This window comes from Lissotriton helveticus, chromosome 5_1, assembly GCF_964261635.1.
Source record: "Lissotriton helveticus chromosome 5_1, aLisHel1.1, whole genome shotgun sequence".
Taxonomy (NCBI): Eukaryota; Metazoa; Chordata; class Amphibia; order Caudata; family Salamandridae; genus Lissotriton; species Lissotriton helveticus.
In genome coordinates this window covers 98,911,323-98,926,214 of record NC_136065.1, presented here as the reverse complement: position 1 = coordinate 98,926,214, position 14,892 = coordinate 98,911,323, and the positions used below count along the sequence as shown (strand labels likewise).

The 14,892-nt window shown below is 49.2% G+C and overlaps 1 protein-coding gene across 2 annotated transcripts in view; it reads left to right on the top strand.

The window, feature by feature from the left end:
* Positions 1 to 14,892, top strand: part of LOC144754217 (E3 ubiquitin-protein ligase TRIM7-like) — a 376,582-nt gene that overhangs the window by 246,117 nt on the left and 115,573 nt on the right. Inside the window, exon 6 of one of the 2 annotated variants that reach the window (XM_078641803.1) lies at positions 410 to 2,205. The exons of the other annotated variant lie outside the window; for it this stretch is intronic. Coding sequence (XP_078497929.1) covers positions 410 to 789 — 380 coding nt within the window. The 3' untranslated portion in view covers positions 790 to 2,205. Of the gene's footprint in view, positions 1 to 409; positions 2,206 to 14,892 lie in introns of those variants that run through there. 2 annotated transcript variants of the gene reach the window in all.

Genomic DNA, 14,892 nt, shown 5'->3' with positions numbered 1-14,892 from the left:
CTCTGTATTATCTAATACAGTGTTCAGACTAGTACAGCACACTGTGGAGTAGCCAGTACAGTGCCCTACCTGCTGCAGTGTTCAGTCTAATGTGGTGTAATGTAGTATGCTGTATGGTGCAGTCTAGTGAGTAGTACAGTGAGCACAGTGTGTGTGTTTAATATGCTGCGTAGTGCAGTGCAGTGTGTAGTAGAATGTCCTGTGTATGTAGTGCAATGTGCTGTTTGGTGTAGTGTGTGCTCTAGAAGAATGCACACTTTAGTGTAGGGAGCAGTCTAGTGCTGCGCGCTCTTTAGCGCCGCGTGCTCCTTCCAGATGTGGTTTAAATTAATCATATGTAAAACAGAAGCAGTGATTACAGCCTTTATTTGTGTCATTAAATCTCTAATTCTGAATTCCTTCTCTGCAGTGATGGTGACTCTGGATCCTAATACAGCTGATCGTGAACTCCTCCTGTCTGAGGGGCAGAGACGTGTGAGACTGACAGACAAAGCACAGCCCGTGCAGGACACCCCTAAGAGATTCAAGGAGACCCCCAAGAGATCCCACAAGCACCCCTGGGTGCTGGGGAGCAAGGGGTTCTTTTACAGAAGACATTACTGGGAGGTGCAGCTGCTGCGGGAGGGTGGAGAGATGTATGTGGGGGTCGCAGAACAGTCTGTGAAGTGGAAGAACGACCCCATCTCATGGTCACCTGAGGGGGGAGTCTGGGCTGTGCGAGGATGGAAGGGTCAGTACCATGCTCTCCCTCCCCTTGGACCCCTCTGTCCCCTCGTGAAATGCCCCTGAAGCTGGGGGTGTATCTGGACTATAACGGGGGGCGGCTATCCCTGTACAATGCTGACTCCATGGAGCTTATCTATTCCTTCCCGGAGACCGTCTTCACAGAGACACTCTTCCCGATCTTCTGTACTAGGGGAGGAGTGGAGCTGAGGCTGGTGTGAGAGCTGCAGGGAGCTTCAGTCCCTCATCCTTCTCACCCCCTTCTGCAGTGATAACAATGTGACCAGAGGCAGAAGCAGCAACGCTTTTAAATAACAAAATGCTTCCTTTAGGGATAAGTCTCTTGGGAGGGGATATTCCAGCAACTGGAAAAGAAGGTTTCTTTCATGTAGATTTATAATTGTATAGTTGTCAGCCAACCCTGATGTGCAGAGCTCCCCCACTCACCCAACTGTCATCCAGTTTAAACCCCATCATTCCAAAGAATATTCAAACACCAACATTCTAAAGTCTCTTCAAACACCAACATTCCAAAGTATCTTCTTCACAATGACCCTCCCATATGTTGCCATGACAACCAGAAGCCTCGTGTGAAACTGGCCACTATGTATCTCTTTTCCTTTTACAATTTAAAACAAGGGCAGACAATGTTTGCTGTGTGAATCATACACCAAACATCATGTAACATATGATAAAGTTTCTATAGAATTAAACAAGCATTGGCATAGCCAATAGGTCTGTTAGCCATGCAGCTCTGTCTGCAAACTATTAAAAGGGCAATAAGGGTAAATGTAATCTACATGTCACCACGGATCAATCTTACATGTTTATAAATGTAACTTGTTGATTGAAAACAAACTGCCGGCCTGTTGGTAACTCTTACGTTTATATATCTTTAATGGCAGTTCCTAGTAAAGTCAGCAAAGGTTTTCCTAAATATAAAGCTGAAAGCTTATATATAAGCATGCAGTGAGCTGCACGTTATAGTTTGCCGCATTGCCCTTTTAGTCAACTGCATGCAGACCATAATAAAATAACTATGAATGTAAAAGCTGGAAGGGCTGGGACAATGCAAGTCGCACAGGTAGTTATGCTTTATATGCAGATTACTGGCAGTGGGCCAGTAGCGGATGGTATGGAAGGGGTGAAAACTTTAGCAGTAGGGGGTTAAAAGCAGTGTTTTTCTTTTAACTGAAGCTTGTAGGCAATGTTAAGGGCCGGGGGATTTGTTGAAGTGTTCGCTTATGTTAATTAATGTGGCGTTGAGAAGGTACACATGTGTAGCTGGGTAGTCAAAAAATGCCCCTATCTGTGCAGGAAAAGCATAACAAGTGTGAAGCAGTGTCTTATGTAATGTATGTTTTAAATCTATATTCTATTTTGTTAACATCATGATTTAAATAGAACTATCTAGTACAGTTGGGACAAAGTAAGTTAGTTTGTAAATAAGTAAGCACTTTTAAATCAAAAAGCAAATAAATAGTAAATGTTAATTGCATCGCCCACTGTCGTTTTTCCCTGTGCCTGCCATGTAAAATAGGATGCATTGAGGGGCTCCTGCAAGGAGTAGAAAAACAAACAAATTCCATAGTTAGCCCAGGGTCCGTCTTCTGCGCGGCTAAGAGAGAATGACCAAGGCTTTCATTCCCAAAGCAGTTAGAATCAGGAAAAGAAAAAGAAGTGCAAAAATGTACCAAAATATACAGAGGGGAATGATACATGTAACAGGGTCAGTCGCCAGGGACGGAAAACGCAAAAATCAGCCACTGAAAGGAAGGGTATTTAGAGAGACACACAAAGGAGCTAATGGGGAGCGAGGTGGGTAAATAATGTCCCTTGAGAAGATACAGCGTGCGCTTCTAGGCTCGACCTAAAAATGAGTATTTCTTTGACATGCGCGTTTGACATTACATTATAGCGCTGCACTAAGAAGTACTTATTAAAAGTGCTTGTTTTTAAACGAGCTTAGAAACCATTCCTACCCCTGCCCTGGTGACAGTGTTCATATTAGTGACCTCAGACGCAAGACAGTTGTCACGTGAACCCTGTATGTAACCCAGATTTAGGGCAGCTTTAGGACAGGGCAACCGGTGCAGCTGCAGCTGCCTGACCTGGACGAGGTGCTGTGCTCAGAAATAACTAACACCTGCTATTTCCTTGTGTGTCCAGCAGGTTTCAGACAGCAATAACAATGTAAAGATAACGCAGGTGAATAATGTTTCTGCTGGAGATAGAACGAAGTTTTGTATATTGGTAGTTTTGACTCATAATAAAGTAGCGCAGAGGGTTAATATGCCGGCTGCAAAGAACATGTACATGCTGATCAAAGAACAGTATTCCTCATTGGTTTGTGTAACATTTCCTATCGACTGATTTACACACAAGATTAATTACCTCTGTATAACGTGTGTGATGTAAAGTGCTCTGACAATCTGGGGTCAGTATGAGTAGCGCTTCAAACAAATGCATGCAAGAGAGGGACTGTGGAAAGATGAGTGCCACTGTTGGAAGGTGGGAGTGGGGAAATCTTTGCAGAAGGTGGTCATGGGGGGAGGGGCAACAAAACGATTGCCACACCCTGCGCCTCTGACTCGAAAGCCAGCCTTGCCCAGATTCTTCTAGATAAAGCAACAGTATAGTACATTAAATGAAACGCAAAAGGTTTTTATACCGCTGATATTCTAAATATACGGATTTGAGGGTGCTTTCATATGCGATAGTGAGGAAAATGAATGATCAGTGAAGTCAAACATTTGTCTAGGATCACAAAATTTGGTTAATCGGTGAAGCTGTGATGAATCCAGGTGTTCTGCTTTTGCCTAGTACAAATTAACTACTAAATGCTTATCTATTTGTCTCCCCTTTTTATCTTAAATATGAATTAAGCTGATACTTCTTTGCCAGGGTTTAAACCTTCTTTCTATGGATAGCATTTCTGTAACATGTGAGCTTGACACAGCTACTGGAAATACATCACAATGCAGAACTATTTTGTACACATTACAGTGCCTAAACTGCAAATCTTCCATCACAATTGCAGGCCGTCATGTATAAGTTGTGTTCTTGTGAAACATCTGCTCTGCTGCACAAGCCACTATCGTAATTTTCAAAATGTGCACTGTGTAAGGACATGCAGACCCCGGCATTTTAAAATATGGTGCATTAACTGTGAACAATGTACAATAATGTTATATTCCAGCATGAATACAACAATATCAGCCTCTTGCAGTGCTTTCATGACTCCACAAACATTTCCATGTTGCCCAGACATATTAGGCAAAATGATCTTGAGTCTACACATTTTTTCCAGATGTTATTGTGTATATAAAGGCCATTCTGTATTAAAAGCAGAATCTATTTTGCCATGAAACCTTAAGAACAGCAGCTACCTGTGTGACACTCAGAAGCAAATCTGCCTTTCAAGACAACACCAGTGCATGCTGGGGCTGAGATGACAAATTACTCAATAGAAAGCAACAAACTACATGTCCCAAAATGCAGAGTGCTATTGGCACAAAACATCAGGGATGGGGACACTTGGAGTGAGGTGTTGACACCGAACAAACAAAGCAGAATGATTTTGCTACAAGTTTTAAATGCTGCTCCTGGGAGAGCAGGAATATTGTGTAATACCCGTCACCTCTTCATCCCTTTAGGGGTTTCTGCTTCTTAATATCCGAGTCTCTGCTTCATCGGTATTGGTTGTAATTATTGTCGCTTGAGTAAGACTTGAGCTGATTGCATTCTCTTTCAGCTTTAGTGTCACGAAATCTATTTATGAGGTAGCTCGGTAGGTTGAGGCACATCTGCAAGACTCATAATCTAGACGTCACTGGTTAAAATCCTGGCAGGGACTTCTCTGACTTTCTAATGATTGCACTGTATTGTAGAATTTATATAAACCTTCCTGCTGTTACTAGTGGCTGCCAGCTGACGTCACTGAGAAATGAATCACCAAGCCCTAGACATTCATTTAAGATCGTTATGAATTCTGAGATTGTAGTTTGATTTACTTCAGTATAAATATTTAAATAAACAGGTTAAAATGGGTTCGCTGGTGATAAATTAATATTACAGGTGAAACATTTTGCAACAACATACTAAACAGATCAATTTACGATACTTGCAATTGTCAAACTTTTTTTTAGGAGTGCCGCTGGGATCTGGGTTACTGAACTCAAACAGTAAACAAGCATTTACAATGCAATGGTTTTGCCTTTGTTAAAGTTAGAGCTATTGGCATTGCTCTTGACATTATTTTTATTTATGTTTGTTTTTTAACATAAATAAATGGCATTGTCATTTACAATGCCAATAGCTTAATCTCTCGCAAATGCCACACACAAACACCCAGAGAGCCCCCCACACACACACACAGAGCCCTCCACAGACACACCCACACAGAGCCCCCCACACACACAGCCACACAGAGCCCCCCACACACAGAGCCCCCCCCCCACATGCCCACACAGAGCCCCCCACACACTGCGAGCCCCCCCCCAAACACTGCGAGCCCCACACACACAGAATGTGTCCTGGGATAGTGCACTCCTCTCGGGGCACGACGGCGTCACGACAGCCCTTGTGCAATGTGTGCCCGCCCCACTGCACGCACATTTTTTCACACTCAGGCGGACACACACACACAATACACACTCTCACACTGATACTCAACACGTAGACACATATGCAGAGAGACTGAGAGACATGCAGACGGACGAGCTGAAACGCACAGGCACATTCACTCAGCCACACAATGCGCAGACAGACGTACACACATGAAGAAACCCGCACAGACACGCGCACAAACACACAGGCGCATACACATAGTACATACACACATATGTACACACATGTATTCGTACGCTCAAAAGTGTATACACAAACACGATTATTCACGGTGCATTCGTAGGTGGCTGGAGGGGTGGACGGCACGAACCTATCCTGACCTGCTTGCAATAAATAAATAAAATAAAAAAAAATGGAAAGTCAACTATTGGATTCAAATTTGATTGAGGTGGACTAGCAAATCTGTAATCTCTGAACGCCTTAAAGACCACTCAATTGACAAATGCAGAATGTGACGTGGAAGTTATTGTAGAATTTTGGCAATCTGATGTTTAGACTGGGCATGCAGGCGGGACAAGGTAATCAAAGAAGCGACAGAAGAGCATCTGGACATGCAAATTAGTTGGATGAAAACTCACTGGACATATTTTGAATATACCACACAAGTAAGGAACGTTATATTTAAATACATAAAAAGTGACTAGATTGGGTATCTGAAACTAGTCCCTCACAAGCTCTTAGTGGCATGAACACAGTATGAGGTGACACGGATCCCCACTTGCTTCATTTCCTTCATGCCATTCAAAGCATCCCGAAGGCCATCATTCTCAAATCTTGGGCGGAGATGTCAGAATTAGAGTATTTAAATATTATCAGCTTTCGATCCTGGGGTGCACAATGATTTCTGCAGCATCTACATTACTTACTCAGGTTCCTCCGATTAACATTAATAAAAAGCAACATACATACGTTAGGAAATCCATGTATCGATTACAAATACTAAAAAGCAAAGAAAGAACATAGAGAGAACGGACACTGATGAGCCACTCTTCCCTGAGGTTACCAGATGGCAGTCGCCAAGGACACACGTTTTCCAATAGCATTTTCCTTCGGCATATAATTGTTTCAAAGATAGCTGTTCCAACTAAACTAAACCATGACTACAGCACCCAGAATGCACTCGCTGGTTTGATAAACGCCAAGTAGAAACACAGTCACATATGTAAACACCACTCCACCTGCTCAAAGTACATCATCCGCCTCCACTTGCTCCCTTCCAGCCTCCAACCATATCAACAGTGGTTCAATTTACTTCCTGGCTGGCACTTGAATGACCCCTTTGGAGGGCAGCTGCATTCCCATTGGCTGGCCTGAAACCTAATGATGCCTGACCCAAAGGATGGCAAGTCCAGATGGTGCTGAGGCTGCATAGGTGTTTTTTCACAATCGGTACCAGGTACCATCTGTCGAGGACCGATTATGATGTGGGAGGGGAGACGTTGGGGGGCTCAGAAATAAGTTGTCAAAGCAGTCGCACTCAGGATATAAGTATGAACATGTGTGAGGGCTTCTGCAGGGGTAGAACTGTGAAAATTCTCTATTTTTTCAGCAAGACTTTCCAGTCGCGTCTTGTGTCTCCACTTACAGTTTGACGCGGGCACTGCTCATCAACAGTCCTCTATGTTGATTTCTTTAGATGTTGATACTGAGGCTTAGCTAAGAGCTGGCGTGGGAAGAGAACAGAGCTGGGGCACTTTAAGTTGAGACTGGATGCCCAGGATCACACAATCTGGTCAAACGGGCAAGCAGATTTACAACTCCAGAGGAGCGTTTTGCCACCAAGGCACTTCACCATTAGAACCTGCTGGAATCAGTGCTTAGTTTGAGCCGGGCGGCTCATTTACGGGGACTGAGACTTATTTCTTTTATTATCGTACATTGACACAAAAGAGAAAGAAAATATATGTTTTTTAAAGTAGAGAAAAGCATCAACATAGGAAAGGAGGAGGAAGAGAGGGAGAAACGGTGCCAAAGGAGGAAAGCAAGGATGAAAATGAACGTGCCAAAGTGAATTAAAACGGCAAGGAGAGTATGCTAGTGAGTGAATGAGGCAAGGAACTGAATCAATACGAGATCGAGAACGGCCTGCCCCTCAAGAACACTTTGGGCACCAGCACTTCTTTCGTTACAAATTAAGCCCTGTCAGGCGGCAGTATTTATCCTTTAGTCTGCCTTCACTAACACCGGAGCTATGACGGCCGGCGGTACTAACGCCGCGCAGAACCTGCTGAACGGTGGCGGAGATCCTGCGCGAGAGGATGGGGGGGCCGAGGGGGGGCAGCCTGGCACCCGGGGGGAGAGCGCGCAGTGCCACGGCCTGGGCACCGGCACTTCTTTCGTTACAAATTATGCCCTGTCAGGCGGCAGTGTTTATCCTTTAGTCTGCCTTCACTAACACCGGAGCCATGATGGCCGGCGGTACTAACGCCGCGCGGAACCTACTGAACGGTGGCGGAGATCCTGCGCGAGAGGATGGGGGGGCTCAGGGGGGGCAGCCTGGCACCCGGGGGGAGAGCGCCTGTTCCTGATTGACCTGGGAGTAATTTAGCTGCTTACCAGAGTGTGGGCTGAGATTTGCTGGATGTTTGTGGGTGTCCGCAAAGTTAGGACGTGTGCGTTACATTAAACAAACAAGTTGCATTTCTATTGCATTAATGCCCCCGGGAACGGGGCCGGAAGACGAGCCGAACATGCATAAAAAACCGCACGGGCACCAGCGGGAGGGGGGCGGGAACGGGGCAAGAGACACGGAGAGCGAGGCAGCTGTAGGGGGGCGGGAACGGGGTCCGGAGACACGGAGAGCGGAAGAGGGGGTGGGAACGGGCAAAAAAAAAAAAAGCAAGCACTCACCTGGACTTCTTCCGGGTGCCGGCAATGCCGGACCAGATTCGGGGGCGTTCCCGGCTTTCGGCTGACGTAGCGTGACGTAGCCAAAAGCCAAAAATTCTCGGGAACGCCCCCGAATCTGGTCCGAGATTGACGGACAGAGCCTTCTCCCAATGGCTAGCCTCCATTTATGGAGCTAGCCAATGCGAGAGTGGGGACGGTCCAGTCCCCACACACAGATATCATTAAGTTTTTCCTAGCGCATACGTACTTCGTACGCATTGGCTAGGCAAAACCTAAAAAGAGAGCCTGTTACCACTGGTGTCCTGGGGTTTTACCTTACTGTGGGGTCCAAAACTGAGCTCCAAGTGAACCCCTCACCCCTTGACTCTCAGAGGAGGGAAGTCGAGCAGTCTGAGGCTTACCAAGAAACCAAGAACTCTAACCCATAAAAAAGTTAAATACTTAAAAACTGAAAAGCGCTTTTATAACAAACACACAGCTCAGAACTGTACATACAAAATAGAGGGGGCAGAAAGATGCACCTAGTTATACTCTGGGGGTTGGGTGGGGGTGGTCCATAAGGGTAATTAGCCAATGAGGACTAAGTCTCTCCTTGACTTTTGAAAGTAAGGGGGTATTGTGCTGTCGCACTGAATGTGCAGTAGGACAGTTGTGCAATAGGACAGAAGGCTGAATAGTGCTTGATCCTCAGGCTCTCACTTCTCTCTCGGGTCTGTAGTTAACCCCCCTTTCCTTCTGGAATGGCTGTGCCAGTTATGGAGCTGTAATGGTGCTCGTGTCTGTGGTGGTCCCTTCTTGCAAGATCTCAGATCACACTGTACTGTACTTGTTGTTCACTTAAGGGAGTTCTCACTGCACTCGTCAGGGGTCGCAACTCCTGTAGTGCAAGTGCTCACATACAGCTCCTGGGGGCAGCTGGGGTCACTCTGTCACGGCCCTGCCTTGAGCACTTACCTCCTTGGGTGTACAGACGCGCAAGTCTCCAATCCAGGTGAGGGGGTGAGAGAAAGTGGTAGAAGTGATGGGGAGAGAGGGAGTAAGAGAATGGTGAAATTGGAGGGGAAAAGGAGTTAGTGGGTGTTGATGCTCAAGCAATTCATTCCTCTGCTGTCAGTAGCACTCAGAAAAATTGTGGTCCAGGCACTAGTTACTTCTAGGCTGAACTGTGTCAATTTTATGTGCTTGCGTCTCCCTGAATACCTGCTGACGAATAGGTGTTCGCTCCTTTCAGGTGCATGCAGCGCACTTCTGGAATAGTCTCCCTCCGTCACTTAGACTGACACAGGACCTTCTGACCTTTAGGAAGTCATAAAAAATCTGGTTATTCCAGCAGTAGTATTTCATCTCAGCCAGCCTAGTGCCTTTTTGTCGGCCACGACCAGAGTGTTTAGCCGCTCGAGTGAGGAGTTTGTTCTGTTTTCCGTCTCTGCTCGCCACAGGTGTGGTTGGGAGCCAACGCCTATCTGGGGAATTACCTACTGCAAGTTCGGCCGCAGCGGAGGTGAGAGGCGGAGGCGAGCGGGACTGCGAGGACCAGCAGTCCATCTGGCAGCGCCAGCTGGTTCCTCTTCCCGCCGCGCCTCGCGCCCCCTCCCAGTGCCACGCCCCCCTGCCTGGAAGTGTTCTTAACTCCTCGCGGCCCCCGCTTCGCGGGTGCCGCTCGAGTGAGGAGTTTGTTCTGTTTTCCGTCTCTGCTCGCCACAGGTGTGGTTGGGAGCCAACGCCTATCTGGGGAATTACCTACTGCAAGTTCGGCCGCAGCGGAGGTGAGAGGCAGAGGCGAGCGGGACTGCGAGGACCAGCAGTCCATCTGGCAGCGCCAGCTGGTTCCTCTTCCCGCCGCGCCTCGCGCCCCCTCCCAGTGCCACGCCCCCCCTGCCTGGAAGTGTTCTTAACTCCTCGCGGCCCCCGCTTCGCGGGAGCCGCTCGAGTGAGGAGTTTGTTCTGTTTTCCGTCTCTGCTCGCCACAGGTGTGGTTGGGAGCCAACGCCTATTTGGGGAATTACCTACTGCAAGTTCGGCCGCAGCGGAGGTGAGAGGCGGAGGCGAGCGGGACTGCGAGGACCAGCAGTCCATCTGGCAGCGCCAGCTGGTTCCTCTTCCCGCCGCGCCTCGCGCCCCCTCCCAGTGCCACGCCCCCCTGCCTGGAAGTGTTCTTAACTCCTCGCGGCCCCCGCTTCGCGGGTGCCGCTCGAGTGAGGAGTTTGTTCTGTTTTCCGTCTCTGCTCGCCACAGGTGTGGTTGGGAGCCAACGCCTATCTGGGGAATTACCTACTGCAAGTTCGGCCGCAGCGGAGGTGAGAGGCGGAGGCGAGCGGGACTGCGAGGACCAGCAGTCCATCTGGCAGCGCCAGCTGGTTCCTCTTCCCGCCGCGCCTCGCGCCCCCTCCCAGTGCCACGCCCCACTGTCATACTTAGGAGGACCTCCTCACGCGCGCAGCGGGACGCGCGCGGGGCGGTCACCGGGGCGAAGACCGGGCAAAGAGCGGGCCGTTCTAGGCCGTTAGAGGCCGGGAGAGACCGGACCGGGCCCCCCCTCTAACGCTCCCGCTAAATTGCCCCATCATTTACCCCAGTATGGCGTCCAGAGCCCTAAGGAGTAAGTCTGTACAACAAGGCGCAAGTACCTTGGAAAAATTCTTCCCCAAGGCGAGCTCCCAAATCAGTAAGTGTCATTCATCCATGGACTCTCACCTTGAGATGGGTCCTGAAAGTGTGTTTTTGGACCTTGGGGAATCTGCCTCAAATGATGTTAGTACACCCATCACTTTGGACGCTACCCATATGTCATTACTGGACAGCATTGACCAGACTATTGAGTCGGTGCTTCGACAGTTAAGAACTCCTGTAACGCAGAAGGATCAGGATTCCTCACGGCCACCGGGGATTTCTGACCATTCTGCTGTTCTGGACAACATGGGTCCAAACACGCTGGAAGCGGGCCAAGCGGTCCTGTTACCAGATCCTGTAGATAGCGGGGTGGTACAGCCTCTAAAAAGGAAAAGGCCTGCTGAAATAAAGAGGGTAAAAAGGGCAAGAATTGTTGCATCTGAATCATCCCTCGAAGAAAGTACAGATATTTCGGTCTCCCCAGAGCTTCTTCTATCTGGGTCTGGGTCGGATCTTGTGGCCTCGCCAGCTCCTGTGTTATCACCAGTGGCGGCGGGTCCATTTATCTTTGGTGGGGTATCATCCAATAGTTCAGATTTAGTAATTAATTCGCTCACAGCTATTATTAAGAATCTGCTAAGCCCCATCTCAGTTAGATTAGAGGCTATAGAGAATCTACTCCAGTCCTGGGAAAATAACCATACTAGGAAAAGCACTGGTATAGCTACAAACGCTCCTATAGCTACCGGGGAACCACCTGGGAATAGCTCACTTCCTTCCACATTGCCCCAGGTTTCCAGTAGGGTATTGCCTAGTGCAAATGGTGCGTCTATTTCCCAGACGCGCACCCTGCTACCTCCAGCACCTAGGCCCCCTGTCCCGGCCCCCAGGAGATCTAAGTTACCCCCTGCGCCGCAACTCGCGCCGCAGTCAAGGGCGACAGTGGGTCCTATAAATGCCCCGAGCGATGGTCTTGCCCCCCCCCCTGACAGACGCAGGGTGGTCAACCTGCCCCCAGAAGCTGTTCCATATACGGCAATCATGGTGGGAGTTCCTGAGCTAACTGGTGGTGTTAGGGAGTCTCAAGACTCCCTACGCAATAAGGTTATAAGCTGGCTCAGCATTAATAGACCGCTGCCTCCAAATTTGAAGGGTGAGGTTCTGATGGTAAGGAGGATCCCATGGATTGGCCCTACTACAAAGAACAGGTCAGGGGATTGCATCGTCCTAAGTTTTAGGAGCCCACACGTTGCAAATTATATCTGCAACTGGCTTGTAAGGCCTGATAAGTCCAAAATAGAACTTGTACCCCTCTCTTATTTCTATCCTAGTGGTACCAACACGGTGGGAGGGAGTGAGAAGGGGTGGACTAGGGTGGGCTTTGCTGTAGATGGCTCCCGCTACAGACCAAGGCACTCCCTACCAACTGTCCAGGCAAACTTCATACATCATAACAGGTTTTCCTGTTTGGACCAGGTTGATTGACCACAAACCAGGTCAATCCTGTCTGGTCCTGGGAAGATGGTGGTGGATGTGCAAAGTTGTGTGGGATCGGGTGTGGTCCCCACGTTGGAACCAACCCGGCTGCACACCGCTAATGAGCGAGGGGCTGACACGGACGACAATCTGTGCCAACTGGGTCCCCCATTTGACATCGGGTCTGCCCATACTCTGCAAACAGGGGCAGTGGAGTGGGCCGGCCCTACCGCCATCGCTGTCTGCGGAATTGGTTCCCTAGACGCTGGTTCACCTATGGTCACCCCGCAACCTACTACTGGAGCTCAGGGTATCCTGCCACTTGATCCAGGATTGAGAATCCTCTCCTGGAATGTGGCAGGAATCGGGAACAAGGAAGGCTCTCCTGAATGGGATTGCCTGGTAGGTGGATGTGACATACTCCTCTTTCAGGAGACTTGGGCGAGGGCCGCTCAGTCCAGGAGAGGGTTTGAAGTATTCGAAATCCCTGCCAAATGGGCTGGGAGGGGGAGGCCATCTGGTGGCTTGGCAATCTGGATTGCGAGTCACACTGGGTGCCAGGCGGAGCAAGTTCACACGTGTTCGCAGGACATCCAGTGTGTGCGGCTCACTTGGCCTGATAAAACTTCGTGGGCCATTGTCAACGTTTACTCGCGTCCAGTGGCCTCGCCAAACGAATCACCTACCCTAAATGATCTGGCCTCCTTCTTGGGCCAACTTCCGGGTGACCTCAAGGTGGTGCTTGGAGGAGACTTCAATTGCCACTTTGAACCCCTGGAAGGCCTACTGGATGGTGTCCTTACGGCCGAGGATGACCACTGGGGGGTTCCACCCTCATCTTCTCCTCACCCTAAAGCCTGGTCCCCTCTAGCATTACAACTCATGTCCCTTACCCTGAATTGCGCACTGAGGGCGTGTAATGGTCGTACTCCTTCCGATACCCCCTCAGTGTGCACTTTCAATAGGAGGGGCCATGAGTCGAGGCTAGATTATATCATGGTGGACATTACACTTTGGCCCAAAGTGTTTGACTTTAGGGTAATTAAGAGGTCAGACAGCGACCACAATGCCCTTTGCCTAAATATCTTGTGCCCTCTGCCCATGACGGACCCATCCCCAGTTGGCCAAGGGGATGATCTGGGGGTTTGTCCCTGACCACAAACAGGCGCCGGGTCAAGTGGGGAAAGCTGGTGAGCTCGGAAGAGTCCATCAAGAAATTATATGAGCTGGCACTCCCCAGCTTTTTGGAGGTGGATGCTCTCCTGAATGAACCAAGAACCCCAGATTACTACGAGAAACTGGGAAACATTCACCAGGATTTAGTGAGGGACTTGGCCGAGGTATTCCATCCGGAGGTCCCAATCCGAAAGAAAAGGACCGTTGTTCCCTCCTGGTACACCCAAGATTGCAGGGCAGCAAAATCTGAGCTCATTGCAGCAATAAAAGAGGGGTCAGACAAGGCCAAAGTATGTGACCTCAGGAAGCACCATAAATCAGTGCTGGCGGCTGCAAGGACCGAGTGGGACTGGAATCATTGGCAGGATCTTTATGATGCCCTCAAGGTCAGGGACTCCCGGAAATTCTGGGCCCTAGTAAACAATGGGTCAGGGGAACTCAGTAAAGCGATCGAGCCTAATATAGCCCCCGCGGTCTGGGAGGCCCACTTTGGGGCTCTTTACCAAGATACTAGTTCCTGCCCGGCCACAGAGCTGCAACTGCCCTTGGGTACTCAGGAGCTTGGATGGAACTATCCTGGGGGAAGTGGAGCTTGCCCTAGAACGCTTAGCAGTGGGGAAGGCGCCAGGCCTGGATAGGTTACCCGGGGATCTATTTAGGCACCACCCGGACATCTGGGGCCCATACCTTCTCATTCTTTTCAATGCCATTCTTGGAGGTATGGCGATCCCTGGGTCGTGGTTGGGGGCAGAGATTGTACCCATCCATAAGAGGGGTTCTACTCTGCTCCCTTCTAATTACAGGCCTATAAGCCTGATAGATGTGCCCCAAAAGCTCTTTGCGCGCCTCATCTTGGACCATCTCCTAGACTGGGTCGAGGACAATGACATCATGAGCCCTCTTCAGGCTGGCTTCAGGAAGAACACGTCGACCATGGACCAAATTTTTCGCCTCCTTCTCCTGTATTGGAAGACGGTCACGCTAGAGGGAGGTCGACTGTACATGGTCTTCGTGGACCTGAGGTCAGCCTTCGACCTGGTCCCGAGGGGGAAGTTATGGGAGGTTCTGCAGAAGCTAGGAGTTCCCCCCCACCTCCTTAGAATCATCATTAGGCTGCATGAGAACAACTTTGCGGTAGTGAGGTGTGGGAGGGATGGTAAGCCCTCGGGTAAATTCCCGGTCCGCCGAGGTGTCAGACAGGGCTGTGTTCTGGCTCCGACACTGTTCTGTCTGTACATTAACAGCGTCATTCAACATCTTGACGCTGTTGGGGACAATGACGCCCCGGTTTTGGCAGGAAGGAGGGTTCCGGCAATAATGTTTGCCGATGATACCCTCCTTCTTTCCAAATCCCCTATGGGGATCCAGAGGATTGTGGATGGTTTTGGGCACTTCTGTCGACAACATGGGTTGGAGGTGAACACGGAA